Source organism: Schizosaccharomyces pombe (genome assembly GCF_000002945.2).
Source record: "Schizosaccharomyces pombe strain 972h- genome assembly, chromosome: I".
NCBI classification, from domain to species: Eukaryota; Fungi; Ascomycota; class Schizosaccharomycetes; order Schizosaccharomycetales; family Schizosaccharomycetaceae; genus Schizosaccharomyces; species Schizosaccharomyces pombe.
The window spans coordinates 5,411,681-5,439,541 of NC_003424.3; the positions used below are offsets into that span (position 1 = coordinate 5,411,681).

General features: G+C 37.3%; 10 protein-coding genes, 14 long non-coding RNA genes and 1 other non-coding gene across 25 annotated transcripts; 14 read left to right on the forward strand and 11 right to left on the reverse strand.

Annotated features, from left to right (window-relative positions):
• Window positions 1-249: 249 nt before the first annotated feature.
• SPOM_SPNCRNA.4443 lies at window positions 250-536 on the reverse strand. The gene has a single exon (NR_193804.1). It is a non-coding gene; the product is annotated as a non-coding RNA (long non-coding RNA).
• A 226-nt stretch (window positions 537-762) lies between these two features.
• spd1 (ribonucleotide reductase (RNR) inhibitor) lies at window positions 763-1,539 on the forward strand. The gene has a single exon (NM_001020412.3). It carries the CDS (start codon window positions 809-811, stop codon window positions 1,181-1,183), a length of 375 nt encoding a protein of 124 aa, NP_594981.1. The 5' UTR covers window positions 763-808; the 3' UTR covers window positions 1,184-1,539.
• Window positions 1,540-2,047: 508 nt separating this feature from the next.
• SPOM_SPNCRNA.1080 lies at window positions 2,048-3,255 on the reverse strand. The gene has a single exon (NR_149927.1). It is a non-coding gene; the product is annotated as a non-coding RNA (long non-coding RNA).
• On the forward strand, window positions 2,067-3,166 carry SPOM_SPNCRNA.269. The gene has a single exon (NR_150681.1). It is a non-coding gene; the product is annotated as a non-coding RNA (long non-coding RNA).
• Window positions 3,256-3,257: 2 nt separating the features above from the next.
• On the forward strand, window positions 3,258-4,513 carry snz1 (pyridoxal 5'-phosphate synthase (glutamine hydrolyzing)). Its single transcript, NM_001020413.3, has one exon. It carries the CDS (start codon window positions 3,506-3,508, stop codon window positions 4,394-4,396), a length of 891 nt encoding a protein of 296 aa, NP_594982.1. The 5' UTR covers window positions 3,258-3,505; the 3' UTR covers window positions 4,397-4,513.
• A 3-nt stretch (window positions 4,514-4,516) lies between these two features.
• mtq1 (S-adenosylmethionine-dependent methyltransferase) lies at window positions 4,517-5,605 on the reverse strand. The gene has a single exon (NM_001020414.3). It carries the CDS (start codon window positions 5,598-5,600, stop codon window positions 4,671-4,673), a length of 930 nt encoding a protein of 309 aa, NP_594983.1. The 5' UTR covers window positions 5,601-5,605; the 3' UTR covers window positions 4,517-4,670.
• SPOM_SPNCRNA.1081 lies at window positions 4,665-5,726 on the forward strand. The gene has a single exon (NR_149928.1). It is a non-coding gene; the product is annotated as a non-coding RNA (long non-coding RNA).
• On the reverse strand, window positions 5,686-7,493 carry rcd1 (CCR4-NOT complex subunit Rcd1). The gene has a single exon (NM_001020415.3). It carries the CDS (start codon window positions 7,129-7,131, stop codon window positions 6,280-6,282), a length of 852 nt encoding a protein of 283 aa, NP_594984.1. The 5' UTR covers window positions 7,132-7,493; the 3' UTR covers window positions 5,686-6,279.
• Window positions 6,590-7,537, forward strand: SPOM_SPNCRNA.4444. Its single transcript, NR_193805.1, has one exon. It is a non-coding gene; the product is annotated as a non-coding RNA (long non-coding RNA).
• A 519-nt stretch (window positions 7,538-8,056) lies between these two features.
• On the forward strand, window positions 8,057-14,586 carry sec16 (multidomain vesicle coat component Sec16). Its single transcript, NM_001020416.3, has one exon. The coding sequence runs from the start codon at window positions 8,317-8,319 to the stop codon at window positions 14,302-14,304; it is 5,988 nt and encodes a 1,995-aa protein (NP_594985.1). The 5' UTR covers window positions 8,057-8,316; the 3' UTR covers window positions 14,305-14,586.
• SPOM_SPNCRNA.4445 lies at window positions 8,179-8,825 on the reverse strand. The gene has a single exon (NR_193806.1). It is a non-coding gene; the product is annotated as a non-coding RNA (long non-coding RNA).
• SPOM_SPNCRNA.1082 lies at window positions 12,062-15,301 on the reverse strand. The gene has a single exon (NR_149929.1). It is a non-coding gene; the product is annotated as a non-coding RNA (long non-coding RNA).
• SPOM_SPNCRNA.4446 lies at window positions 14,588-15,191 on the forward strand. Its single transcript, NR_193807.1, has one exon. It is a non-coding gene; the product is annotated as a non-coding RNA (long non-coding RNA).
• Window positions 15,263-16,364, forward strand: SPOM_SPNCRNA.270. The gene has a single exon (NR_150683.1). It is a non-coding gene; the product is annotated as a non-coding RNA (long non-coding RNA).
• Window positions 15,298-16,595, reverse strand: SPOM_SPNCRNA.1083. The gene has a single exon (NR_149930.1). It is a non-coding gene; the product is annotated as a non-coding RNA (long non-coding RNA).
• Window positions 16,596-16,675: 80 nt separating this feature from the next.
• Window positions 16,676-19,843, forward strand: clr5 (silencing factor Clr5). Its single transcript, NM_001020417.4, has 2 exons — window positions 16,676-16,842; window positions 17,439-19,843. Exons 1-2 carry the CDS (start codon window positions 16,727-16,729, stop codon window positions 19,390-19,392), a joined length of 2,070 nt encoding a protein of 689 aa, NP_594986.3. The 5' UTR covers window positions 16,676-16,726; the 3' UTR covers window positions 19,393-19,843.
• SPOM_SPNCRNA.4447 lies at window positions 17,719-19,527 on the reverse strand. Its single transcript, NR_193808.1, has one exon. It is a non-coding gene; the product is annotated as a non-coding RNA (long non-coding RNA).
• A 51-nt stretch (window positions 19,844-19,894) lies between the features above and the next one.
• pgt1 (plasma membrane glutathione transmembrane transporter Pgt1) lies at window positions 19,895-23,107 on the reverse strand. The gene has a single exon (NM_001020418.3). It carries the CDS (start codon window positions 22,731-22,733, stop codon window positions 20,178-20,180), a length of 2,556 nt encoding a protein of 851 aa, NP_594987.1. The 5' UTR covers window positions 22,734-23,107; the 3' UTR covers window positions 19,895-20,177.
• SPOM_SPNCRNA.4448 lies at window positions 20,468-21,233 on the forward strand. The gene has a single exon (NR_193809.1). It is a non-coding gene; the product is annotated as a non-coding RNA (long non-coding RNA).
• A 1,084-nt stretch (window positions 23,108-24,191) lies between the features above and the next one.
• Window positions 24,192-25,572, reverse strand: SPOM_SPAC29B12.11C (WW domain-binding protein). Its single transcript, NM_001020419.3, has one exon. It carries the CDS (start codon window positions 25,520-25,522, stop codon window positions 24,998-25,000), a length of 525 nt encoding a protein of 174 aa, NP_594988.1. The 5' UTR covers window positions 25,523-25,572; the 3' UTR covers window positions 24,192-24,997.
• Window positions 24,304-24,507, forward strand: SPOM_SPNCRNA.4449. The gene has a single exon (NR_193810.1). It is a non-coding gene; the product is annotated as a non-coding RNA (long non-coding RNA).
• A 494-nt stretch (window positions 25,573-26,066) lies between the features above and the next one.
• Window positions 26,067-26,148, forward strand: SPOM_SPATRNASER.04. Its single transcript has one exon. It is a non-coding gene; the product is annotated as a tRNA-Ser (tRNA).
• SPOM_SPNCRNA.4450 lies at window positions 26,111-27,816 on the reverse strand. Its single transcript, NR_193812.1, has one exon. It is a non-coding gene; the product is annotated as a non-coding RNA (long non-coding RNA).
• On the forward strand, window positions 26,532-26,873 carry hot13 (protein TIM chaperone; the record flags this gene model as incomplete). Its single annotated transcript, NM_001020420.1, has 1 exon — window positions 26,532-26,873. One exon carries the CDS (start codon window positions 26,532-26,534, stop codon window positions 26,871-26,873), a length of 342 nt encoding a protein of 113 aa, NP_594989.1.
• SPOM_SPAC29B12.13 (S-(hydroxymethyl)glutathione synthase) lies at window positions 27,369-27,809 on the forward strand (the record flags this gene model as incomplete). The annotated part of the gene is made up of 1 exon (NM_001020421.3): window positions 27,369-27,809. One exon carries the CDS (start codon window positions 27,369-27,371, stop codon window positions 27,780-27,782), a length of 414 nt encoding a protein of 137 aa, NP_594990.1. The 3' UTR covers window positions 27,783-27,809.
• Window positions 27,817-27,861: the final 45 nt, after the last annotated feature.

The window sequence follows — 27,861 nt, forward strand, 5'->3', positions numbered from 1 at the left end:
GAAAGAAACTAGGAATGTATGTAATAAAGTCATTTTATTTTGAAAATGCTCATCCTGTTAATTCTAGGTAGATTCTTTATTTCTTCAAACCCAACCACTTTTGTTAATATTGTTTAAACACATAATATATACATTGGCGAAATTGAAATAATGCTAAAATTTTGTCAGAGCATTAGTCATTGTTAATTTTAAAAAGCTATTAAACAAAAATAAAGGCTAAGAAAAAAAGATAAACCTATTCCATATGTTTATATATGTGTATCTTATCTTAAAAGGTCTTTAACTCAAGCTATACTTACTACAATCTATATGCAGCTACTTGTCCTTCATGGCACGACGGTGCCAGTAAAGTTAATAAGAAAACCATACCGAACAGGGGCCAAGTTACGATGAGACAACATGTGAAGAACAAAGGAAGAAGCGATTTCAAGCTTTGCAAAAGGTTTGACCAAATTTAACGAACAAACGTTTCAGCTGTTACCTTGAAAGCAGTTGGCAATAAAAGAGAAAGCGAATTTAATTGCTTTAAATGTTTTACTTTAACTCTTAGATATAAAGAGTGCGGAAAAAGTGGCAGAACCACAAGAAAACAAGATCTCAATCGCAAAAGCAATAAAACTGCAATTCCAAATTTTGTAGATTTTCTACCATTTATGAATAACGTGGGTTAGTGAAATGTAAAGAGATCCGTGTTCGATAGGCATTCCCCAGACAAATTTGACTGCTTTAAACGTCACAAAGCCGAGTAGCAAACGCTCCCACAACCAAACACTACACAAAGGTTCGTCGACAATTTATTTTGGAAAAAATGCACAGCAGCAAGCGAGTTATGACCACAAAGACTCATGTTGAGCAGCCTGAGTCTTCAATGCGTCCTCAGCTTCCCGAAAGCATTCAAGGCTCCTTAATGGACGTGGGAATGCGGGTTCGTAAATCAATTTCCACCGGATACAAGTCGAAACAAACCACGTTTCCTGCCTATAACCCACCGCTTTACAACACTGTTTCTGAAAACATTGCTTTAAAAAATACCGCATTTTCTTATGAGCCTAACGGTACTAAGCGTCCATTCGAGCAAGCAATTCCTAATTATAACTGGGCCAATCCTCCTCAAGACTTTGAAGAACCGGAATGGTTGAAGCCGTTTGACGTTGTCATGGAGGGTACCAATGAGAGATTATAAGCTAAATGTGAATCTCGTATATCTCTTCTTTAAGGATAATTTGACACCAATCCTCATAGTTCCAATTATTCCTTCGTTCATTAGTCTTTGACTTTGTTGATTCCCTATACCATTAATACATTTTATTATTGGTTTTGTGAGTGACGGCTAAGTGATTTTCTACTAATTAAACCCCCTCTTCTTTTGGGCATTTGTCTCTCCTTGTTAATTAAACTCTTTACATCTATGAATGATCTAGTCATATCTTTTTTTATTTTATCTTATTTGCTTATCGTTTTCTGCTTGACCAACTTATAATGGATTACTTTGTTGTCGTTGAATATCTGAATAGTAATTTTTTTCTAATACGTACATAATTTTTTGAAAGACTCATTCCTCGTATTTCCTCAGTAAATGTCACTTTTTTGGTGTACATGTAGATCGACCAAAGTAACCTGTTGCGGGCGACTTTTGTAACTTGTTATTTCTACTTTAAATCTTTTTCTTTTATGATGTTAGGGCGTTGGTAGGGGTTGTAACGTAAAAGGAAACAATTTTTGATATTTTCTCTACGGCATGTGAAAAGTATTACCCAACATGCCACGGAATTCTACGCTGTTTCAGTAATAAAATTTTATTATTATTATTATTATTATTTTTTTTTTGAAAAGATGTAATAAAATGCTTATATTTATAGATTACAAAGAGACAGTAATAACGTTACTCAGCTAACTAAAAAAGTGCAAACTAAACAGCGAATATGGCAAAAAACAGTCATATTTAAAAAAAAAATAATAATTTGAGAGGGAAAAATGGAATAATTTATTTAAAAACAAAAGATACCATAAAATCAATTAATCTACACATAAAATTTACAACTAGGATGTTATTTTGATAAAGTTTGTTGTAAATTTTTTGGTACTTCTACTCATCCGCTATTAGCTTGAAAAACAAAAGTAATTACTACCGCTTTATGGCCAACTAGTTTCATAGGGAGGATGACTGCATACAAAAACGCTGAAACCCTTTCAAATGAGTCTATAAGACAGCAGTGGAAAACGAGTATTTCAGTTTTTAGGTACATTGCAGTGTTATAAATAATATGTGTTTCTTTTCAGATTTTTTTTACTAGTCAGTTATTGTTATACCAATCAATTCCTGGTATGTTTATATTAAACAACAAACAGGACACGAGGAGTCCTTGAAGTATTACTACATTTCCAGTTCAACGATCTTGTTTCAAGGTAAACAATGTTAAACATTACTGCATAACAAAAATCTAATGACAATTGAAGCAGCGTATATAAAGCGATGCATAAAGCCCTTGTTAGGAAAGGCTCTACTTGCGGCTTCTTAATTAGTATTGATAAAATCTATTTCCATGGACATGCAAATATCTCGCAAGATGGATACATCGATCATTCTTCGGCGACTTGGATACCTCAGTCCCCACAAAATAAGATAAAGAATATTGGGTGTCGGTAGTCAGTATCCTAATCCATCAAAAAATTACGGACATTGCAGACGCTGATCGGTAACATACCAAGAAATTATCTGGTAGAACGCTTATATCCATATTTCCGATGCAATCGGTTCACGCCTGTTACCATTGATCGCTAAAAAATGTATGCAACTTTCCATAAAGGTAGTAAAGACATGACTTATACGCCGGATATATGATGAGCAATTTCATTTAGTAATTCTTTATTGTTTTGTACGTTTTAAAAGTATGACGAAGCATCTCAAAAGTATGAATTGTCGGATAATTGCAGCATGTAAATAAATAGGAGGATTCTTTTATTAAAGTCGACTTTAGGAGAGAAACAGTTTTTGTGCTTTCCCTCCAAGCATAACAATTTGACGTTAGGTTTAGCAGGTCGTTTAGATAAAGAAAGACATCCGCCTCTTTGTAAATCGCTTCAACATCAATTGTAAGTTGCTTACATCTTCTACGCGCCTCCACTGTATACTTATCGGGATCAATCAAATGGTTTCGGACATTTACTTCCTAAAGTAGTGTATGCTACGCTTCGTTATATTACATCTTGGTAAGCATGAAAATGTATATAAGGCGAGTGTTGTTTGCTATTCGATTAATTTCTTCCATCATCACAGTCACATTTTGTGTGTTGACATAAAAACTTGGTCAGGTTCTGAGTTTCGAAAGGTTCATTTTTTTGATTTTTAGGTGTTTTCTTTAAAGGATCCTTGTATCTCATTTGTCTAAAGGCAAAGACCATTATATCTATAGAAAAATCATTGTTGCATTTTCGTTTTACCACTTTATACATCCTATTGTTTGCTTGGAAAAAGTAAATTTTAATTAATCGCATCTACTTAATCATGTCTGCCGAAATTAAGGGATCTACTCAAGTCAAGGCTGGTCTTGCTCAAATGCTCAAGGGTGGCGTTATCATGGATGTCGTGAATGCAGAGCAAGCTCGTATTGCTGAAGCTGCTGGTGCTTGCGCTGTCATGGCATTGGAGCGTGTTCCTGCCGATATTCGTGCTCAGGGCGGTGTTGCTCGTATGTCCGATCCCTCTATGATCAAGGAAATTCAAGCTGCTGTCTCAATTCCTGTCATGGCTAAGGTTCGTATTGGACACTTCGTCGAGGCTCAAATTTTGGAAAGCATTGGTGTTGACTATATTGATGAGTCTGAAGTTTTAACGCCTGCTGATGATATCAACCATATCGAGAAATCCAAGTTCACTGTTCCATTTGTTTGTGGCAGCCGTAACTTGGGTGAAGCTCTGCGCCGTATTTCCGAGGGTGCTGCCATGATTCGTACCAAGGGTGAGGCCGGTACTGGTGATGTTGTGGAGGCTGTCCGCCACACTCGCCAAATGCAAGGTGAACTTCGTCGTGTGAAGTCTATGTCTCCCGATGAGTTGTACACCTATGCCAAGGAGATTGCCGCCCCCATTGATTTGGTTAAGGAGTGTGCTCAATTAGGCCGTTTGCCTGTTGTCAACTTTGCTGCTGGTGGTGTTGCCACTCCTGCTGATGCTGCTCTCATGATGCAACTTGGCTGTGATGGTGTTTTTGTAGGATCTGGCATCTTCTTGTCTGGTGACCCGGCCAAGCGTGCTCGTGCCATTGTTCGTGCCGTTACTCACTATAACGATCCTAAGATTTTAGCTGAAGTTAGTGAGAACTTGGGCGCCGCCATGGTTGGTCGCAGCGTTAGCTCTTTGGAGGAGAAGGAAAAATTGGCTACTCGCGGGTGGTAAATATTAGAGAAGGATTTATATTCTCCGTAATGCAGATGTCATTTAATGTTTAATTTTATCTGTTGATATTATTTTTACTCACTAAATAAAAAGTTTTTTTTTGTTTCATTTTGATTTAATCTCCTAGTAACTTTGAATTCATCATTGTATTAAGTGTTAGCTTAGTCTGGAATTTATGACTAAAGTCGTAAATGTTTGTAAGTCAGGTCAGATTCAAAACGATGTTTGATTCAGTGCGTTATAATTTCTTTGTGTTTTAGCAAATGAAGTCTTTTTAAATGTCAATGAGTCGTCTATCTTTTCTGGTGATTATTACCACTCGATCTTGATGTGCGCCATCCTGTTCAATATTCGCTTGCCAGTTGGTATCATCAAATAATGATTTCACTATTTTAGCTTGATGAGTGCTACCGATTTCAAAAACTATTAAGGATAAAGGTACAAAATCCTTGGCGTTTCTTTGTAACATCCTTTTTATGTACTGACTAAATTTGTAATAAAACTCATTACCTCCGTTTTTAGCTAAAAGAGCCAGCTTGGGCTCGTATTTGCGCACAGAAATGTCGGTTTGTGCAGCAAAATCATCATCAGATATATAAGGAGGATTGCATAGCAACACGTGGCTTGTTTGAAGCAGGCTCTCTACTCTTTCATGTTCGTTTAAAACATCAATTTGATGAAAATTGATTTTCCCAACCGTTCCATGTGCTATCGCCCTGTCGCAGTTCTTCACCGCAAGCTTCAATGCTTTCTTAGAAACATCAACGGCTTCAATAGTATGCGGAACCCTTAGGTTTGCCAACACAAAGCTTGATATGCAGCCAGACCCTGTACATAAATCGAGAATCTTTAACGGTTTTAATCTCTCGAGTCGATTTAGCTTATCAACCACACGTTCAACCCATTCTTCTGTTTCCCAACGAGGTATTAAAACTCCTTGTTGACAATCTATCTTGATATTACCAAAAGGTTGACTTTTCAGTATATACTGAAGTGGATAGTTTCTTGCTCGAAGTTGACAGGCATTTACTATCTTTTTTCGCAACCCATGTTTGCTAATTTCTGGATACAGCAGCTTTAATTCCTTGCATATCCACGTCCACTCTCTTTTAGCCAAAGATGGATCTCTTGTGGCATGATAAAGAGGGAGTAGGCAAGGGTTTTCTCGATATAAAGCAAATTTAGTAATTCTTGGTAGTCGCATATGACAAACACTATAATTAGGAGGACAAATTATCTCAAATTACTTTTATCTGATTATTTGCTTGAATGAAGTATAGCAGAATTAACGAACGTAAATATAAATCAAATTCTGTTGTCTATTGTACGAATTCTTTAAATTTATTAGAGGTAATCGATGAAACTGAATTGAATATTGTAGAAATAGTATAAGTATATATGATACGAAATAGGAAAAAAGGTGTTTTGGTTAAAAACATTAAATGCGTCGGCGAATGTTATATCTTTTTCTATTTTTTTTTTTAAATTTTGCTGACTCGTAAAAATCATCATTCGTGACGCATTTTAAGGAAAGATTAAGAGAAAAGGATATGAAATCCTGAATCTAACAATTGTAAGCAAAATTAACAGTAAACCCCTGATTTCCTTAAAAAAGCCATCAGAGTAAGTTCTGTCCTGAGGAATAACTTGAGCACATTAAGAGGAGTGAAAAATGACAGGGCAAAAATAATAATAAAGGAAGATATAAGAAAGACACAAGAAAAAATTGGTGACGGACGAATAACACAAAAAATCGCCATATGCCAATCACTTACGGTCACAAATTATGATTGAAAGTAAACCAGATAGGAAACGAAGGGCAGATATTGAAATAATTAATTCAACATTTAAGAAAAGTTTTTTAAAAAAAAAAAAAATAACGATTACTGATTAACAACGGCGACGTCTGATAAGTTGATTAACAATTGGGCAAGACATTTTTTAGTGTTGTGATCATCCTTTAAAACCTGAGCAAAGGTAGCATCACGTAAAGGTTCTGGTAGACAGTGTCTTAGAGCTTCTCTGGCGCGAGGATTGTCACTAAGACGAAGATAGCAACGAATAACATGCTTTAGTAAACGAAAAGCAAAAGAGTCTACAAGCTGCATTACCATGTTGTTCAAAACCGACGCAACTGCATAAAAGCGTTCATATGTTTGACAAATATATTGAAGACCAACGTCGTCACATAAAAATTTTTGTACGATGAAAATCGCAACGGTTTTTGATAATTCAGAACCGTTCTCCATGATTCTGAGACAAAGAGGAATAATTTCTGTAGATAATAAAAAGTTGATTACTTCTGGAGAGTCATTTTTAACTAATGCACCAATCACCCCTAAACTAGTAAGGCGCAGGTATTCAAAAGGTTTGGATTTTGAAAGGGTATTCAAAAACGGGTATAGAAATAAAGTAATGTGTGCATTTAAAAAGTGGATTCTAGTTTCAGGATGAGAAGCGATACACTGGAGTAAAGCTAGCGCGTTGCACACTCTGTTACTAGTTGGTCCTGTAAGTGTGGGTGGATTTAAAAGAGGATAAACGCTGATAATTTCTTGCAACAAAGCCGTCATCACACCATATGAATGCCATAAAATAAGAGCCAAATCTTCATACTGTTCTCGTTTACGAGATAGTTCGACAAGAGCTTGTTCGCGAGATGTCCCAGAAACAAGTTGAATTATCCATTCATAGACAAGTGCTGGTTCATAATTAGGGGATTCCAAGTTTTCCATTTTTTCTAGAATGCGGGAAAGAAATAAAAATGCTATAGTTTATTGTCGAAAAGAATAAAATAAAGAATAATAATTTTATAGCTGCCGGAACTAAAGAGCAACACCTAACGAATTTGTAGTTCAATCCAAAGGATAGAATAATGCACTAAAAGGTAAAGAAAAGGTATTAACGTTAAACGACAGTCAGTAAAGTGCTGAGTGTCGAGAAAATGATAAAGCTTTTAAAATTTTAATGGAATTTCAGTCCTCGTGCTATGCGTGCCAAACAGTATCAACTTGCACAGCAATACTGGACTTAAATAATTTAAAATACAACAATCTTATAAACCTGAACTGCAAATGCTGTTCCGTAGATTTCGCGTGAGAGCAATGGACAAGCACAGTGTTGGCAGGGAATAGCAAACCTACCGCACTGCGCGTTAGAAAAATGCAAGATACATTACTGAGTAATAAGGAGAATCAAATATTTTTAAAGAAAAGTGGGCAAAACGCATTTAGAAAAGGTATTTAACCATTCTTAGCTCGCTTCTAATAGAAGCTATAAAATAACAGAGATATAAGAAAAGGAATTTACCTATGTTATATCTTTGAAAGCCTTTTTTAAAAGTTATTTCTAACGCTTTTGTAAATACTACTTTTCTAAAGATTTGTAAATACATATTCATACCGAATGCGTAACCGTTGATGTTTGCTAATTGCACATCATTTACACTTTCATCAAGAGTAATTTAGTATTCAAACATATAATAACTTGAGCCGTTTCTTCTTCAATAATTGCGTTAATGTTTGAATAGCTTTTTTGTTTACTATATTTACCCTTACGAAGAATTATGAACAACATTCACGAACAATTAATATAGCGTAGTATAAGGATGTATGCTATTCTGCTTCTGACTTTAATCTCTCGATACTGACTGGCGCCATCAACAAACTTCCTACCATTTTCTATATCCTTGTGGTTGATTGTTTTTTATTTGAACCTACCTATTATTATTTTCGATTACTGTTTGTGAAATTTTGGTTGACCATTTCTCATGGAAAGCTAGGGGCCAATTTTTTTCCTACAACTTTGAGCATTGTTTTATCCTCCATTTATTGGTATACTTTGCTGCCTATTTTTCGTTTAAAAAATAAGCTAAATTTTTCGTCTTAGTAATATAATATTGGGCACTAACGTATCAAGGAATGGATATTGAATCAGACCACGAGCCTAAGGAGTCTTCTGTTGATCTTGAAGGACGGCATGATTCTATACGCAAGTCTTTTGAAGCTGACGATATTGATGTGACAGATGAAAACACCATTTTTTCTACCTCTAGAAAAGAACAAAGCACAATTGAACCTATGGATTCCTTTGTTGAAAACAACATAGCCAATAGCTCCTCTCAACAGTCAGTTTCAGAAATTGACATTCAGTTGCCTTCCTCTGAGCCTAAAGAAGGTGTTAAAGAAGAAAGCAACTTAATAGAGAGTAATTCTTTGGACAATGTGCAGGAAATTAATCCTCAAAATACCATTGGCGACAAATCGGCTCACACAGAAGAGGAGTCTTCAAATGATAACTTGGTAAAAATTACTGCTGGAACCATTATTTCTGACATAATGGATGAGCCTGTTGTGGATGAAGACGATAAACTCTCTGAAGAAGACTTGAGCAAGGAAGACTTAGAAACGACTCTTAAGGGTGACGAAAACTATTCATCGTCGCAAAAAGAAATATATGATAATGATGAGACAATTCCTAAACCACCATCTCCAGAAGTCGAAAAGATAGAAACTAGTACTTCAGTTGAGAATGCATACATTACGAACTCTCAATATAATGACACTCTTGATATGGAAGATCAGACATCTGATTTAATTACAACTTTTGAGCATGAAAATGAAGACCATGAAGTCCACGAGGTTCCTTCCATTCACGGAATGGAAGGGACTTTTGAAACCGTAAATCTAACTTCTGAAGCTGGGAATGAAAAAGAGTTTAACAACGATTCTGTAGTATTGAATACGACGCCAAAAGAAATGCAAATTTCATCTTTAGATGCTGTTGACAAACTTGAAGATAAGCCTGTTTCGAACGACAATATCAAAGCCAATATAGAATCGTCGACTACAGTTGATAGGGCTTCATCTCAGCTTGAATCGGAAAATAACGAATCCACTTTTTTTGTACATAACCAAAATTCCTCCGGGCAACATCAAACTTTGGATTTCGTCGCAAGCAAACCCGTTACCGATACCCCTGAGCTTAGTAAGGAAAATACGTTGGTGTCTTCTGAAAACCTAAATGATCCCAAACCAAATTTGCCGGAGACTGAGGTTGATTTTGGAGAGCCTTTGGAAGTTGAGGCTCCCAGTTTTGTGGTCCAGAATAACAGTGCTGTGCAGCCAACGACCCAGAAAACTTCCGAAGATTCAACCGATCTACACACCAATGAGATCCCAAATGTTGCCCAACCTCCTTCTTCTTTTGAAAAGGAGAATAACAAAGATACTAGCAAGTTGGAAAATCCGGATATTTCTTCATCACCATTAAGTCCAACTGAAGATTTGTTTCCTAATGACCCAGAAGAAGAAAATTTATTTTCGGCGGCTTTGGGCTTGAATTCGAATACTGGTTCGCAGCCATCAGAAACCCAGAGTAAGCCATCAATCGATCCATCTGAATCAATAACTGTAACCGATAATCAAGATTCTCTTCTCTTTTCCCAACTCACTAATAATGCTTTGCAAGCAGAAAATGCTACGAAAGTATCCGAAAACACTATCAATGATGAGGAGTTGATAGATGATTCAGAATTTACTTCGCTTATGAGCAACTTTTTGGAAAGCAGTACTGTTCAAACAAATAAGTATCTCCCAAAATCATCAGCATCTCCGCCAGCCAATGCTCCAATTGTTTCTTCGGATGTTCATAAAAATGAAAATGCTGGTACAGCGCGTAGAGCTCCTCAATCTGGAGCATTCGTTGCATCAAAGGCGAAATATTCTTCTCCTTATGATTTGCCCGAAGAAATAGTACAAGTAGCACAGCAAAAAAGGTCTGTATCACAAAATTACAACCGGCAGTACTCTTTTCAACCTCGTCCTGCTACTCCATCCAATCCCCCTCGTTCTTTACCTCCTCCTAGTGGTCAGGTGAATGCCCCAATGAGTCAAACCCCTAATCCAATTTCGTTTGCTTACCAGCATGGTACTCCTTTGGCGACACCTACCATGCGCGCTAACTCTTTCAATTCCTATCCAGCGTCTAGTGCTGAACCGATCAGGAGACCGGCAACCACCACCGTTGGACACACTCCTAACTTGTACAGCCCAAAGACTAATACGTACAATTCTCGACATATGGCATATGAAATGACAAAATCTCATATTAACGTTATTTCTCCGGGACCTTCTTTACAAGTTAATGCTCCATACACGCCGACTTCTGGCGAGCTTGGTAATAAAGTTAGCAACCCTACCAAGGAATTCGTATCGACATCGTCTTATGCACCTGCTGCCAACACAAGAAATGCTATTATTCGTGAACCCGGTATTCTATCACCTCTTTCTCCTCGTGTACAGCCTGTACTGTCTCGACGAGAAAGCATTATTTCGATGGGTTCATCTGCCAGTAGTTATGTTCCTTTGGAAATAGCACCAAGACCGATGTCTTCGCTTGAGCATACTATGAATTCTGCGATGTCTCCGGGTAATTTGCAGAGAACCGCAAACCTGTACAAACCAATGACGACTCCCAATGCATATAATATCAAAAATTCCAACCAGAGGGAAACAAAATATCCTTATCAGCCGCAAGCTATAAATTACTCTGAGGTTACCCAGCCTGGTAGTTCTTCGTTACCGACAAGCGGAGAAGAAGCGAACATTATCAGAAGTCCAGGATTTACACCTTTAGCAGCACAAAAGGATGCAACCATATATACCCCTTCTCACGCACAAGCAACTTTATACGGTAATATGGATAATAACGACAGAGATAATGAGGGTATCCATGACATATTACAATCAGATATGGAACCTGTATTACCCCCTCATAACTCTGCTTACCATGCTAATGCTCCCGTAAGTTCTCATTCAGAAGGACTGAACAATAGACTTCCGATTTCACCCCTTCCACCCCAATTACACAAAACTGGCACACCTTCACATCAACATGGATTTGACACTGCTGAAACTACGGCGAAGCAATATGCACCATCTATTCCACCGAATTTTAATCCAAACGTAAGCATAGATACAATGACTGAAGGGGTTGCGCTCCCTTCGGCTACTCTTGATTCTGATAAAAGCTCGTTGCATAAACGTAGCGCTGAATTATCACGAAATAATTCTCCCCGCCCTGATTTCTTACCATTACCAAATCAGCCACTTTTGCATTCTAATTTGCATTCGCCTGTCTCGCCAGTTGTTGATAGTAATGAAGACTCTCGACTTAAATTTTTAAGTACGCAAAGACCTGCATTTTCGTTTGGACCTTGTGGTACAATCGTTATGGCGTTTTCCACTCCCAGTGGTTTATACACAACTAGTGGCAAAGGTACCAAATTCATTGCAGGACCCATTAAAATAGAAAAATTGGGTGATGTGCTAACGGATGAGTATCGTCATCTAAAGGAGTTTAAAGGACCATACCTTGCCTCTAATGGAAAGGTAGATAAACATGGAAAAGCCGAAGCTATTGAATGGCTTTCCAAATATATTGACCGTCTAAACCAATCGCTAGAATACGACGATAAAAACATTACGCTTAAGGACAAGTTACTTTTACTACAGTGTTTGAAGATGCTACTGGAAGTGAGTGATCGTAAGCTAATAGTTGAAAAGCTTCGTCCTATCTTATTACCTTCCTTTGAAATTCCTGAACCTTGCAATACAGCTACTTCAGTTCAAGAGCTTATTAATCCTGAAATTAATCAGGATGATTCTCCAATTGTCGCATCTCGTTATTGCACAACTTCTTTCCTTCACCGATTTTATGAATATTTATTGTCTGGCAACAAAGATGAAGCGCTTACTTATGCTTTGCAGCAGAAGCAATGGCCATATGCGATTATTGTTGCGCATTCTATAGATGCAAAAACATTTCAGGGAGTAGTACGAACGTTTTGTAAATCAGAGGTCAAAGAATCTATGCTTAGATCTGGTGTTGGAGTAAATTTACAATTATCTTTGCAATTAATGTCTGATGCCCATGCGTCTTCAATGTCAGAGTTTTCGTCTTCTACGTCACTATTGAATTTGGCGGATCAATCGCAGGCAAGTAATGCTTTGGTAGCCTGGAAGGAGTTGCTGTACAATATTATTGCAAATCATTACTCTGACCAAAAAGAAGCATTGAGGGTTTTAGGGACATTACTACTCCAGGAAAACCGTGTTTATGCGGCACATCTGGTTTACATCTTAAGTTTATCACCGGATGTTTGCTCGAACAAATCGAATTCTCTTTTTGAACTTGTTGGTTTAAGTAAACATAACTTATATCCTTCGCATGATGATTTATTTGACGTTACACAATTGACCGAAGTATTGGAGTTGGTATTCAACGTCTATTCTGAAAAGACACCTGTTTTTTTTACTCACTTAGTACCATATCGCTTGTATGAAGCTGAAGTTTTGGCTGAAGCTGGTGAGGTATCTGCTGCAAGAAAATACTGTGAACTAATCGGAAACTACCTAAATCGTGTTGCAAAGAAGTCAAACAATGTTGATCCAGGTTTCGTTCTTCGTGTTCGCGATTTGACCCAGCAAATATTGGAGAATAGTGCAGGCAGTGAAGATATCTCTTCGTCTTGGCTTGGTAGGACAGTGTCTAGACCTAGACTGGATACAGTTTTATCGTCGTTGGGTAGCAAATTTAGTAAATTCGTAGCTGGAGATCCCAACTTTGATGTTATGCGTCCAGCTACGGTTGGGCCGGGACCATTTGGAAAGGTTGCCAGTCAAAAGAATTTAACAGTTCAAACAAATACTAACAATGCTGCCATGGAATCATTTTATTCCGACAGACCTACGTCTTCTGGACCTTCCTACCAAAACCGAACGCCTTTAACAGGCCAGGAGTCAATGAATATGGGAGTTTATTCACCTTATCGTCGTAGCACAGAAATTGCTGAGAATATGAGTATGGATGGCAATGCCTATCCTTATACTCCAGCTTCTCAAGAGAATCCCTATACCCCGCGTCATTCTCAAGAAGACAATGCATCTGTATTGTCACAACAACCCTTAACATTTTATTCAAATGTCGCAGACAATTCATATATGCCTGTGTCTGCATCACAAGAACCGAAGATGGGTATGGGAACTGCATTTAATATGCCGACAAATGAGGTTCATGGTGTTGGAGCAGAGATGGCATCGCCTTATCAACCACTTCAACCGGCATCAGCTCATCTACCAAACTTACAACCTACCCTGGCACCCATCAATCAAAATGCCTATGTACCTAGTAATATTGCTCCGGCGATGGGGGCAATGCAAAGTGCACCGAGTGCAGAAGCAGTGGCCGCACCATCTGAGAGTTTGAATCTCAATAAAGATCGAAGTCAGCAAGCCAAACAAGCAGCAGCACAAAACGTGGCAGACTTGGTTCGTCAGGAAGAAGAGAAGGAAAAGCAAAAGCAAAAAGCAAAGAAGAATGCAGAATCTGGTAAAAAAGGAGGAGCAAAGGGATGGTTCTCAAAATTGTTAAGACGGGATGAGTCAAAGGATCAACCCACCGTGTATAAAGCGAAATTAGGGGAGAAATCCCATTTGCATTATGATAAAGAATTGAAACGATGGGTCAATGATGACGGCAGTGATTTGAGTAATCAAGCAGCACCGCCTCCACCACCTCCCATGGCGCTTCCCAAAGCCGGTCCTCCTTCCGCAGCACCTACAAGCGCTCTACCTCCTGCTGGTCCACCTGCAGGTGCTACAGCAATTTCCGGGAATCCAGGAATGCCGGCGCCTGTACCGCTTACTGGTAAGGAGACCGCTGTTCCTCTATCCTCTATGCCGAATGCGCCTCCCAGCGTTGCTAGCAATGCCAAGTTACCACCGGCTAGCAACAATCGAAAAGTTGATCCATTAGAAGATATTTTACAAGCGATGCCACCTCCGACAACACGTAAGGCTAGAGGGAAAACAAGTAAAAGATATGTGGATGTCATGAGAAATAGTTGATGGAAGTTACTTTTTGTTTGTTAGTAGATATCTGAATAAAGTTGGAGTGAACAGGGGTTTATTTTATTATATTTTATTTCATTTTCATTTCATTTCATTTTTATTGAGACTACCGTTTGTATATGTGGAATTGGAAAAAATAGCGATGCATTAACTGAAGTTTGCATATTATAAAAGTACACTTTTGTTTTTCTCGACTTTCCAAATCCTTTTGTTACGTCTTAAATGATATGTGATTTATGATTGACCTAATGTAATTATGTAAAATAAGGAATATGTTATCATCACTAGATAAAGTAAAGCATAAAAGTATACAAGGTTGGGAGTAATGTTCGGTTGGAACACCGAGGAGGTGGAGTTGCATGGATTAACTCTAGCACGACATGTTGGAGAAGAAAAAAAAATTTTATGAGGGTAACGAAATTTGACCCCCATAAATTCGACCCCATACACTAAAACGCAGTAAGACTAATAGATAGGGTGGGAAACACCGAAGCTGATAAAGTAGTGGAGTAATGCCAGTCGTTAAATGAATATATTGTAACGGTGGAATAAGTAATCCATATCACTATATTGGTTCAATGAATTGTTGTGAGAGAGACTGATGGATAAAAATATATACATATAATTTTATTTCCTTTTTTTTTTTTTCTTTTTTGGAGATGGGATTCCTTAGTTTATGTTGATATAAAAATAGAAAAAGACAAATGTAATAAGATCTGCAAAATTCACACAACTTTATGTTTTTGTTCACATGTTACATTCAACTTTATGTTTATTCACATGACTTGATGATTTTATTTTGGCGGACGCAGAGTTTGCCAAATTGAAGGAAATAGAGTTGTGTCTGATATGGATGCGAAAGGTATGCGAGTGGCATAAAACTGGCATCCCAGTGTTACAAAATATATATTTTTTTTTAATATTTAGTTATTCATTTACTTATTGGGTTATATTTACAAGACAGTGTGATGATAATACAAATAATAGAGTGGAGTATGTTATACGAATAAAGTATGTTATGAAAAGTTTCTAATAAATAAATTATGCTATTCCGTATGTTGTATAAATGAAGCTGCTATAAAGTATGTTAAAATTGTATACTAAAAGAATACAAGGTGGATTATGTAGTAAGAAAACAACGAGTCTTACTAGCAAGTTTATAAACTTTCCTCGGGATGAGCGATAGCATAAGTTTTGCAAGGTAAAGGACATCGGCAGTGTCAAGAGGAAGAAGTCGATAAAAAGGAAATACTCGATCAAAGAACTTTAAAATAAATTAAGGAAAAAGAAAGAAATTACCCCAATTATTTTTTAGTATTATTTTTATTTTTATTTTTCTTCTTTCTTTCTTTCTTTTCTTATCCTATTTCTCTTCTTATCCCATGCCTTACCCTACCTTTTCATATCTTACCTTGCCATCCCTTCTATTTCATCTACTATTACCTCTGTCTTGTAACACTTGATGGATGCGTGCATCAGTGTGCTCTCTTTCATGGGTGCTCGCTTCTTCCTCCTCTTCGTCCATCCAAATTAGGTACGTTCGGAGTTGATCATGATTTCGGATTTTCAATTTTTTTTCTCAGACACTCGTCTCCAGATACCCATGTCGTCTCCAAAGCAACCTGTTACTCGTTTGCGAAAAGAAAAAAATACCTTGGCAAGACAAGGCAAGCAGGCATCTCTGCCCAACATTTACTAGCAGACCAAATCGCGAACATGTCAGCTTTCTAACGTTCATCCTTCACTTACTGGAAATGGGACAGAATGCTCTCGTCGAGGATTTAACGTTAAAGGTTATTGTTGAGTTGACAAAAGGTGGAAGAAGCGAACAAAAGAGTTGGTAAAAGAAAAAAGTTGCCGCTAGCGAGTCCACCCTCTACCAATAGATCAAACGTGCCAAAAGACATATGGGATAGCAAAGGCCCAAACTCCCCCAACCCAACCTAACCTAACCTAACCTACCTAAGAGTAGTGTTGAGTAGAATGAGTTTCAGTACTTTGAGTGCGAAAGGAGTAATGAGTTTTGTTGGATGGATAAGAGCAGGGAAGCGCCATCATACGAAGCGGCTTAACAGTGAAACCGAAATTCTCCATGAGCAATATTTAATGAATATCTCACGATGTGATTGGAAAGATGGCAACCATCGATACGAGGTCATTTTTCCGAATGCCTGAGATGATAGAAAAAAGTTGCGCCCTTTTTGGCTATATATTTCTATCCTCTTTGACCCGATGTTCCTTACATGTTTCCGGGGGTGTACCTTGGATCGCTCTATTTTATCATTTAACGTTGTTGTCATTCGTGCACTAAATTGATACACTATTTTCACCCCTACTTTACGAGCCACCACTACCACCAACTCTGGCCACTTCCAATCTCAACTTGAAACAACATTAGACAACCGAAAGTTCGATTTCAATGACGAAGGAATGGGAATGTCGAAGAGAGCAGATCATCGAGCTTTCCAAGATCAATGGAATGACGATTCGCGAGCTGCAGGCGAGAATGTCAAAGATGTATAAATTTGACGCTAGGTAAGTAGTTTGTTGGTGTCGCCGCAGGGACTACAAGTTGCGCCATTTTGTGCGAGATGCTTGCGATGCGACGAGGAGCGAATAAGTACAGGGCTAGAGGTACGAGAAGGTGAATGGAATTGTGTGTTTGGATGTTTGGGTGTAGGTCGTCGTTGTGTGTCGTGCCTGCATGGACATTGGCTATTGTTGGGTATGTGGGGTTGCGACAATAAAACAGGATGGCAGTTTTCCAAAACATCCTCAACTGAGACATTCATTCAACAATGAAATTTTGTTTCTTTGTTTCTTTGTCTTTTTGGTTTGCTGTTTTGTTTGGAATATCTTTTTTTTCATCCACTTTGTCCAATCCACTTACATACAGGATACAAATGTCCTAAACAATAACCCGTCATGTATATCATGTGCATGCTCATGCAAAAGACCATGCCATATGAATCCATCCTGTTTTCCTTTCCTCTATTTCATTTGGCGTTGCGTTGAAGTTGTCTTTCGCTACTTCGTTTTCGCTCACGTTTATGTTCACGTATCGCGTACTTGTCTCTTTAGCTCTTTTTTTTTGTTGTTTTGTTTCATTACTCTTGCTAACTTTTCTCTAGTATTCGCTCATACAAACGCGTGTTGGCTCGATGGGGAATTCGAGTACATCGTCAACGTTTTGTCTCGCCCCGAACCGAAGAGGCCGCCGCGCGAACCGCTTCGGGCGACGTTTCAAAGGCTCTCGATGAACTCGTTACCCAATTATTTCATGCGCGACAAAGTGATAAAGATTCTTTGGCCCAGATAGAGGCGAACTTTGGTTTAAAACTTTCGAAACGTGCTTTGCATTATCGTCGTAAGAGATTAGCCTTAAAGCGTCCTCCTCCTGACTCCCACGATTCTCCCAATAACTCTATCCCTTTGATGGCCAACTCTTGTCTTTTGTCTGCTGATAACTCTTCGTCGTCTACAACTTCCAATCCTAACGTTGCTCCTCCCATTAGCACTCTTCCTGATCCCGTCGCTACTATATCATCTTCTTCTTCGAGCCATTTAGATATGGGTGCCATCCATCCTCCTCACCATAGCTCGCTTCCCCCTCACATGGGTGTGGATCCTTCAACTATGGCTGATGCACACAATGCGCACTCTTCTTTGACTCCTCCACAGTCTGGCTATTCTAGCATGCCATCTCTTCCTTATTTGCAGCAGCCTTTCCAAATACCCTCTCAACGTTTCTCTCGACAGCAACAATCTCATCCATTCCCTGCTGCTCAACATGCCGTTAACGGTCAGCCACAAGCTTTGTATCCTTTCATCTACCAATCTAGAAATGTCCCAATGGGCTCCACCATGTTTGCTTCTTCAAACCAATCTGCTGCTCATCCTGACGGTAATAATGCCCTTCCAATGGACAATACTCATGCCAACATATCCTATATGCAATCATCACAATCGATGCCTGTTAATTCTTATTCCTATGATCGATATACTCCAAATCAACCATCTTATCTTGAAAGTAAGCCTGGAAATCACCAACCCAGTTATACATCTGAACAACCTATGTATTCTACAGCGTCGGTTCCTCAACAAATTTCTAACGGACCAACTGCTGTCAATGGATTACCCATGAATTCATACACACCTCATTCCAATCATCTTCATTCACCCTCTCCTAACTCAAATTCAGGGCCTACTGATTCTTTGTCTGCTCCTAATTCTACATCCAGCCCTTCAATGGCGCATGCAAATGGAGCTTCTTTTGCAAGTCAGTACCCCTCTCTAAACAAGTCCATTTTTCCAGCTTCATATTCTTCTTCAGCGGAGGATGGGCAAAACATGCAAGCACCAGCACATGCTTATATGCAGTCTTCCATTTACGGCGTTAATCAAGAGCAAAAGTCGGAATATCCTTCTAATCTTTCAATGCAGTCTTCCATGTCAATTAAAGACCCCTCCCAGTTACAGCGTATACACTTATACCCTCAGCATTCTCAATACGATCCTAATGGAATGACTATGCGCGATCACTATTCTGAACGAATTGAACCGGAGGCAAAACCATCCGATGAAACTCTGACTGTCCGTTCATCTCGTGATTTATCTGTTCATAACGTTGGTACGTTACCTGTGCTAAGTGCCGCTGCTGCAACGCAGGCTGCAATGCCTCATACAATGGGACCCTCTGCTCATGACTCAGCATCAGCACCTAGCCCGCATATGCAATCGCAGCAAGCTCTACCGTATCAATATTACAATCCTCTCCCCGCTATGGCTGATCCAGCACAGAATGTTCCTCAACAGCTTCCTCCTCCCATTCACTCTCATTTATCTGATGACCAGCATATCCAATACTCGTATCCCAACACATTCGTTAATAGATTTCCTCAGAACATTCACCATCCTTCAGCTAATCTATTAGATGCAAGTGCGGCTTTGAATCCAGTACAAAATCCATTGCTTATGCCCCAACAAAACCATGAGCATTCTCCCCTGGTTCGTTCAGATGCAGCTTTGCATGACCATGGACCTTTACTTCCTGTTTATCCAGATGTAGATTCTCGTTTCGTTTAGTTTAGGTTAGTATTGCCGCTTGTTGCACTTTGCGGTTTTGACCATTTCCATGGTGTTGCTCTATTTATACTAGTACCTGTATCTTTAGTTGGTCCTTTCTGGCATTCCCTTTTGGTTTCTGCTTTATTATCATTTAGATGTTTTTTAATTTTTTTCTTCACCATTCGCCCTACCTGCCTAATGTGAGTTAAATTATATTGCCATTTGTGTCAGTATCTGGTATATGGACAGGCAAGCCCTTCTTTTTTAATAAAAGAACCTTTTGCGTTAGCTCTTATTTGAGCTAAGTTCATTTTTGATTCTTTTTTGCTCTTAATCGTTTTGTCTTTTTGCTTTGTATATAATTTTAGAAACTATTTTTAATCAAGGTCGACCGGTACTTTCGTATACGAGATCCTATGTACATAAAAGTTATATATTTAATAATAGTTATTTTTATTTTGCTTATACATTCGGTTTTTACTATTTACAAACTTTAACCAACCTTGAATAGTTATCATAGTAGTGGATTCAGTAAAGTATTATATTTAATAAGCTGTGGAAATGTTTCATTCAACAAATTATGAGTAACCGGACGTTTTTAGGTTTTTAAAAGCCTTAAAATAGAACGGATTTGGCCTGTTGAACTGACAAAGCATATCACACCATCTTGGTAAAATATATAATGTACAATATAGATCGTTCTTAGAGGGTATCAAAATAACGATTGTTAAAATGCTTTTAAAAAATGTGCTTAAATACAATCGGAAGAGCAGGAGAGAGCACTAAACGCCTTAAAATAGCTTTTACCAATTGGTGTAACCAAAGGTTTCGTTTGGCCCAAGTGACCTATATGGCACACTTTTCCAATCATAAGTTTTAGTGTACACAGTGTTTCCCCACCAGGTTATCTTACCTCCAGGGTATGATACACATAAGAAAATTACTACTCCAGCGACTGCAACCCCAGAATCCATAGCTGCAGCCAGTACGTAGTTGTACTTCCTCCACCAGTGTATCGCGCGCTTTCTAATCACATAATTAAATATAAACCCAACAATTGCCCAAGAAGAATAGTTAATTCCAGTAGCGGGAGGAATATTGCCAGGACCAGTGAAAAGGACCGGAGCATTAAGCTTTCCAATCCACGACTTAGGAAACCTTTTTCTCAAACCCCATGTTATAAAAGGAGCAACTGCACCTATCAAAAAGAAAAAAATCAATGGGTAATATGGTTTTCCTTTTGAAAACATTTTAGCGGGCCCAATTGCACCCCAAATTAAGGAGGCATTATAGATGGAACGACCGTTGGGACAAGTAAAGCCATTTGATTGTGAAGTTGTACAAATACCTGGAATGTGATAATTCATCCATTCCTGTACAGCAACCTGGGTAATTCCACCGAGGATTGTAGCAAAAAGCTGAACAAAAAATAATATACGTGGAGGTATTTTCATATATTGAGCGAGTTTAAGATCACGAGAAAACTCTAGCCCTTGCCGCATAGGAATGAACCCATACAGTTTAATCATCAAATTAGCTAAAGGTTTCCCAGGTAAAATATAACCGCCAATTAGCTCAGTGATAATATTGAGACCGACATGCTGATTTGTAATGCCTTCAAGAACACCTTGAGGAATGAAATTTACAATAAAAATCAACAAGGCAACAATGAGAGCCCACACAGGACATTGCGTATCATAGTAACGAACTGTGAAAATGGTTAAGCCAAAGACTACGATGAACAATGTGGCATACCACCACTGAGGTGCTTCCTTATAATTGCGCATCAGCTTCCGATGAATGCATTCATCTTTACCAGACTCTTTCCATAAGCGTTGCCATATATCTTTTCCATTGTATAAAGCGCAATGTGTGAAAATAGCTGTCACAGCAGCAAAATTCAAAGCAGTTGACATGCTATAGGACATAGGCATATATAAGGGTGAATATGATTCATATTTTGTATGATTAAATGAGTAATCACTATTAAGAACACGTGAAGAGTTGTAGCTTACACCGGTGTGATCAAATGTTGAAGATGAAAGCATGGGTAAATAATTAGAGAACCAAACACCTTTATAGTACAAGATAGGAACGACAATCCAAAAAATTAAAACCACCGATCCAAAAGTATTGCAAATTACCCACCAGGGAGAAGCCAATGGATTGCTGTTGTAAACGACTTGCTGCCAGTCGAATGTAAGGGGAAGAATGCCAAGACCGGAGTTGTATCCAAATAACTGATTTACAACACGATTCTTTGGCCATATCCAGCAAAGAACGGTAAAATAAGAAAGACCTTTAAATATGAACCCAGGAAACCAGTAAAAAACAAATGATCCAATCATTACATATGCAAAAAAGCGATATCTGGAAATGGTCCAGCCATTAGCAGATATCCTGTTATTTTTTAATACCCCAATGTCATTTCCACTATTACCGTGAAGTGTTCTAAACAGAACAGTGCTTACTAAAGTTTGAGGCCAGATCATAGCAGCTGGATACACAATCCAGCGTCTAGTGAGACCGGCAAATCCATAACCCAGCATTTGCGAGGTAAGCACAATAAGTATTTTATAACCCCACGAGAGGTTTTGTTTATAGAAGCTAGTTTGGGCGGACAGGATATTCGTGGCATAAGCGGTAGATGATGTTAGGGAAACAGCGATTGTAATGGCTGCATGTTCTTTAACGTTAAAGGGGGAAGAATTAAGATAAAAAGAGAATCGACCATAACCAATCTTCCAATTTGGTAACAAGTTCAATAGTTTTCCTAGAGGAAATAAAATTAATTGAGCGACAATGAAACTGATGCTCAAAGCCGGATAACGTAGACTAAAAAATTGATTCACAGCAGCGAAAACTATTACAAATATGGTGGTAAGCACCCAAGTTCTCCAAGTGTTCACAGGCAAATTAACGTCGTCAGTAGGATTTACGGCAGCACGAACTTCTGGGTAAACAGAATCTTCAATGGCTTCTAATTCACGTTCCAACTCTTCTACTTCTGACTCGACTTCAGAGTCGGTTTCATTGTCAAGTTGAACCGCTGAGACATGCACGCCATCCTTCTTCGATTTACTAGGACTTTCACTTATGCTGTAGTCATTTGGACTGAATGAAGATGAATTGGTCCGAAAAGGACGATTAGGGTGATGTTGAATGTTAATATTATGGTGGTTTCCACTATAACTGCTCGTCGACTCGTCAGAAGAAGACTGTCGAAAAGTCAGCGAAGTCTTAGAGGCCGTCTTTGTAGATAAATTCCCAACTCCAGCTGGTGTCTCATCTCCAGAGACTTCATTTTCAGATGTTTTCCTAATACTGGTAGGAATACTAGCAGAATTGCGAGCTGTCATTGTATTTACCTATAAAAGCCTGTCAAATCAGGAGCAAATAATTCAACAAATGGCAAGATATATAATCTATTTAGGTTAAAAAATAATGCAGGCACTAACAAATGAAAACTCCTTTATCTCTGCCTTTGTATGAAATTTTCGTCTATGGCAATTTCCATCGAACTTTTTCAGAATTTCGACAAGCGTTGCTTTTCAACCGAAATTGAGGTTATTGATAAAATCAGCAAAAACTTGATCCACAAAGAAATATAAAGGCCGTTCAATTGCTTTCTCGCACGCCAAGATTATTTCAATTGTTACAAGTGAGATTCACTGAAATCTCAATTAATTTTTGCACTTTTCTTAAAAACCAAGTGAAGGGTAAAGGAGAGTTTAACTTTGCACACAAATTTATATATTTATATATATGTATGAATGAAAAAGATTTTTAATACCAGGGCATGATTGCCGAATGGTAAGCTGATCTTATACCATCGATAAGCATGTCAATAATTGCGACACCATCACGACATTGTGTCCCTTCGCTCTTTATCGAAGAAAGAGCAGCTTTAAGATAGTTAACGAGGTTACAAAAAATCTCCGTGTTACTTAATAAGATTCCTTTAGCGAGTCTTTAGATATATAGCGACTTTGTGTGTGATAAATGTATGAGGATTTACAATAAATCCAGTTGTTTTTCAAGTTGGTTTATTCATTTTTACTTCCTACTACAGTACTAATAGTGTTATTTTGAAGTTCTTTTAATTTTACTTTTTTTGTAGCCAAAAGACTTCATTTCCATATTTCTCTTTTTTTCCTTTTTTTTTTTTTAATTTGCGCAATTCCCATGCAAAGTATACTATGACAACAAGCAAAAAATTTCAAATGTGTAGCATGACTTAATAAATAGTCCTTTTATTAGAAATATTTTGTTGCATAATAGACAATTTATTTTGACTGTTGATTAACGATACTAAGATTCTTTAATGTTGCATTGTGTTAGTTTTACTATCAATTTGCCTAGTGAAAATAAAAAAAAAACCAAAATCCAGTTAGGTACTTTTTTCATTTCATAGATATAACAAAAAAAAGGGACTATTTTAAGGTAATAATAAAATCTGTACAAATATTAATTTATACTACCTATAGAAGTAACCTTTAGTAGCTTCGTAGAAATATCTTATTGTTTGCATTATAATTCGCAAATGATTAAATTTAGACATTGCAATAATTTTTTTCCTTCTCAGTTATTCGGAAAAACAAAGCAGCATCAGAACCATTTTTACTACTTTGTGTAAATTCAAATTAACCTGTAAATTCTTATACAGTAAACCTTTTATTCCCTCTATAACACAAATAAACCGAATCTTTTACTTTAATATAAGTTTTCTGGTTTTTGTGTTATTTAATAAAAGTAAAGATTATTCATCGGTGATCACTGGAAACGATCTACTAAAATAAATAAACAAATTTCATTTTAAATAATTTCATCATCAAATTTATGGATCTCATACCGACAAATATTAAATAATGTTTGAAGAGGTACTTGACCTCGTTTTTATTAAGGGTTTCGTATTTTTGCCTCAGCAAAATTGTAAATATAACCATGTCAGCAAAAGATCAACAGTTTAAAGCAAGGACGGAAGACTGTGTTAGATTTGTCTCGGGAAACTATAAACCAACAAACATAAGGGAAATCTAGCCTGAAACGAGTTCGAAAATAGTTCCCATTTTTTTAATTGTTAAACATAGATGCTCTATTGCGCAAGATACAAGGGTGAAAATAACAAAAAAAAGCCATTAACGCGTCCAATGTATAACTTGCAATTTTATATAGTAGAGAGCAATAATAGGTATTTGCAAGAGGGTTAATGAGAAAGGGAAACCATTACAACGAAATATCACTTTGACATTTCTGCATTAAAAGCCTTAAAAGTCAAGCAAAGTAAAGTTTTTGAATATATGATAATTACAGCACATCAATGGATAATGAATATATAAATTTGTGGACATCAAGGAAAATCATGCGTAAACATGGTACATGTAATCGAAAACATGTTTCGATCATAAATGTAGACCAGTGAGTACAAACCCCAACAAAGGAATAGATGAATTGGTTTATGAGGGTTAAAAATCATCAGTAATCAGTAATTGACGCGGGGAGTTATGCACACTAAGTCTGAAAAAAAAAAGAGAAAACAAAAAGTCAAAGTCGCGGAAAAAAGGGGTATGCAAAGGATTAAATAAAAAGGACGGACACAACGAGTTGCAGTTGATAAAAGGAATTACGATTTGTTAACCGCTTCCTCATAGTGAGGAGGTTGATCTTGACTGGAGCTTGGACGATGATAAGGTGGTAATGGATCTAAATGTTGTACACGAGATACACTGTCAACTTCTTGGAATCTTTGAATTAGACGGTTCCATGCTTCAACAAAATTAAAGATGCCACCTTCATTGAACTGTAATTTTACCTCAGCTTCGCATGGTATACCACCATTTGGCACAGGCATTACTGTGCCAGAATAATAATTTGCTCCAAAAAAGGGTTGATTAAGTTTCGTATCCTTCAAGTTTGCAACAGGGGATTGAAAATCCTTAAAGTCACAGTCAGTATCCTTTGCAATATAAACCAGTCGTTGATTAGTTAAGCAAAGTAAACCTTTTGTGCAAGTCCAAGATTTCAATGATGGAGGTTTGCACAGTATCGAAATTGCGACTCCATCAAAACAATCAAACATACATTCATTTTCTAAGAGAAGTATGTCAGATTCACTTCCTTCTTTATATGTAACCCAGTTGATGCTCATTTTTTCTTTACGGAAACACAATTTCACCTTTTATAAAGTATTTGGTTATTGGGAAGTCAGCAATTTTTGTTGTCTTAAGCATCTCCCAGGGTAGTTCTTCAGTAGTCTCAGGGTAACATTTTCTTTGTTACATATTTTACGTAAAACATACCTAGATAATGGGTTGCAGAGTATAGTATGTTAAGTAAAATAAGGCCCTGCGTTATACATAGAAGGGTTTTAGTATGTGCTTAATGGGATTAAAATTTAAGATAATAATCATATAAAGCCAATATAATATACAAATTCGTAGGTATAATAAGTGCACACTATCCGTAATGTCACTATTAATCAAATTTGCATAGAAATTGAGAGCGAGTTCACATCATTAAAAATTCTAGCTGGTATATGGTTTAGTAATTCTCTTACGAGAAAATTTAAGATTGTTTGTATTAAAATTAAAATAAAATATTCAATTGAAGAGTTTTTAGTCGAATGACAACTTGTAACCCAATATTCATTTTTTTATTTACTATATTAACATTAATTAACCATAGAAGTATCAGACACTATGCCTGAGTGGTTAAAGGGACAGACTAGAAATCTGTTGCGGTCTCCGCGCGCAGGTTCAAATCCTGCTGGTGTCGATTTTTTTCCAACATTAATAGTTCATATTTCACTTAAGATTTAGTACTGATGATTTCGTTTTTGATATCTTGCATAGCTTTCTAACTTCTTAGCCATCTATCTCTTACTTTGCAGAATTTGGGATCGTAATAACCAAAAAGTTTTTGTTACTGACTCACTTGAACTAGTAGTAGTGGTCATAAAAAAACACTTTCATTTCCACTTAAGTATAGCAAAATTTGTCGTTTAGAGCACTTTTCGAATTATATCAATTCGTTTATGCGAATGGTTGTTTTGAAATATAACTAATCATAGCAAACACTTTTCCAAATTGTGGTATAAACATTCCGAATACTTCCCTTGTACATGTAAAACTGTTGCTAAAATCAACTTATTCGCAATTATGCAAACTCCTACGGCTCGTTCTTCAACTAACGTATATGGGAAACTCGTCGATAATGAAACTCGTTGTTTTCATTATCATTCTAAAGCCGACGTCGTGGCATTAAGATGTGGACAGTGTGAAAAGTTTTATGCGTGTTTTCAATGTCATGATGAACTCAATACACATCCGTTTTTACCTTGGAGGAAAGCAAAGTTTCACATTCCTTGTGTAATTTGCGGAGCTTGCAAGAATTCACTGACAGTAGAGGAATACCGTTCTACTGTTCATTGCAAATACTGTAATCATCCATTCAATCCTAAATGTAAAAATCATGCCGGGTACTATTTTGAAGACGCCTGAATCAAAGTTCCCATGATTTATAGTCTTTATATATGCTTTATTTTATGAGTCAAACCCACGCTAGCTTTGTCCCACGCATCAGTTGAAGATATTGTCACGATATTAGCGGTTGTTTAATATATTGTAATCTACGGAATTTGCTTGTAACTCGGTTTTGTAAAGCATCCATCAAATTCGTGAGGCATATCATATACCTAGGATTCACTGTCTAGATTGCAATTTAATGCTTATACAATTCCACCTTCTAATAAACCAAAAAATGTAAAAACAATCACATTATTAAAGAAACCTGCCATCAATGCAAACCACATGTTCTATGTTTTAATCATTTACTGCTATCTAGGATGGCCACGGTTATGTGGTATCCGAATCATGAAATCATAAGAACATTATTCCTGTCACTTCAGCTACACAATTTGATATAAAAGATGCGGGATAGTCAAATATGATGATCGTTCAATCCTTCCACTACAACGAACATTTTAGCAACAAATCATGCCTGAATACGAAGGCAACTGTTTGTGCAAAGCTATTCACCTAAAGGCAATAATTGAAGAACCTAAACTTAGTTGTTGTCATTGTGAAACTTGCAGAATATGGTGTTCCAGTCCATTTATGGCATTTTCTTGTACTCAAAAACCCAGTGTCTCTGAAAATGAGAATGTAGGTAAATACGCTTCATCTTCATTTGCTGAAAGAATTTTCTGTAAAAATTGTGGTACTACATTATATTTCGCTTATACAAATGGTAAGAATCCGTACTTTATAAATGCTTGGCTCTTCAAGGGAATAGAAAATATCACTTTTGACGCACAAGTTTGTATAGACGACAAACCAGATTGTTATGACTTTGCCAACAAGACGTCTATGTTTACAGTAGATGAAGTGATGAAATCCATAGTAAAATAAGATGATTGAAAATTTTATCCGTTGCAATCTCTAACGTGTAATTGTAACAAGCAATTTCTGCTTAAAAATTGGCATAAAG

What these genes read in the sequence shown, in the direction of transcription:
- spd1 (NM_001020412.3), top strand. Translation starts at nt 809, where the DNA reads ATGCACAGCAGCAAGCGAGTTATGACCACAAAGACTCATGTTGAGCAG.
- snz1 (NM_001020413.3), top strand. Translation starts at nt 3,506, where the DNA reads ATGTCTGCCGAAATTAAGGGATCTACTCAAGTCAAGGCTGGTCTTGCT.
- mtq1 (NM_001020414.3), bottom strand. Translation starts at nt 5,600, where the DNA reads ATGCGACTACCAAGAATTACTAAATTTGCTTTATATCGAGAAAACCCT.
- rcd1 (NM_001020415.3), bottom strand. Translation starts at nt 7,131, where the DNA reads ATGGAAAACTTGGAATCCCCTAATTATGAACCAGCACTTGTCTATGAA.
- sec16 (NM_001020416.3), top strand. Translation starts at nt 8,317, where the DNA reads ATGGATATTGAATCAGACCACGAGCCTAAGGAGTCTTCTGTTGATCTT.
- clr5 (NM_001020417.4), top strand. Translation starts at nt 16,727, where the DNA reads ATGACGAAGGAATGGGAATGTCGAAGAGAGCAGATCATCGAGCTTTCC. An exon ending in ATGTATAAATTTGACGCTAG is followed by an intron (nt 16,843 to 17,438) that starts GTAAGTAGTTTG and finishes ACTTTTCTCTAG; the next exon opens with TATTCGCTCATACAAACGCG.
- pgt1 (NM_001020418.3), bottom strand. Translation starts at nt 22,733, where the DNA reads ATGACAGCTCGCAATTCTGCTAGTATTCCTACCAGTATTAGGAAAACA.
- SPOM_SPAC29B12.11C (NM_001020419.3), bottom strand. Translation starts at nt 25,522, where the DNA reads ATGAGCATCAACTGGGTTACATATAAAGAAGGAAGTGAATCTGACATA.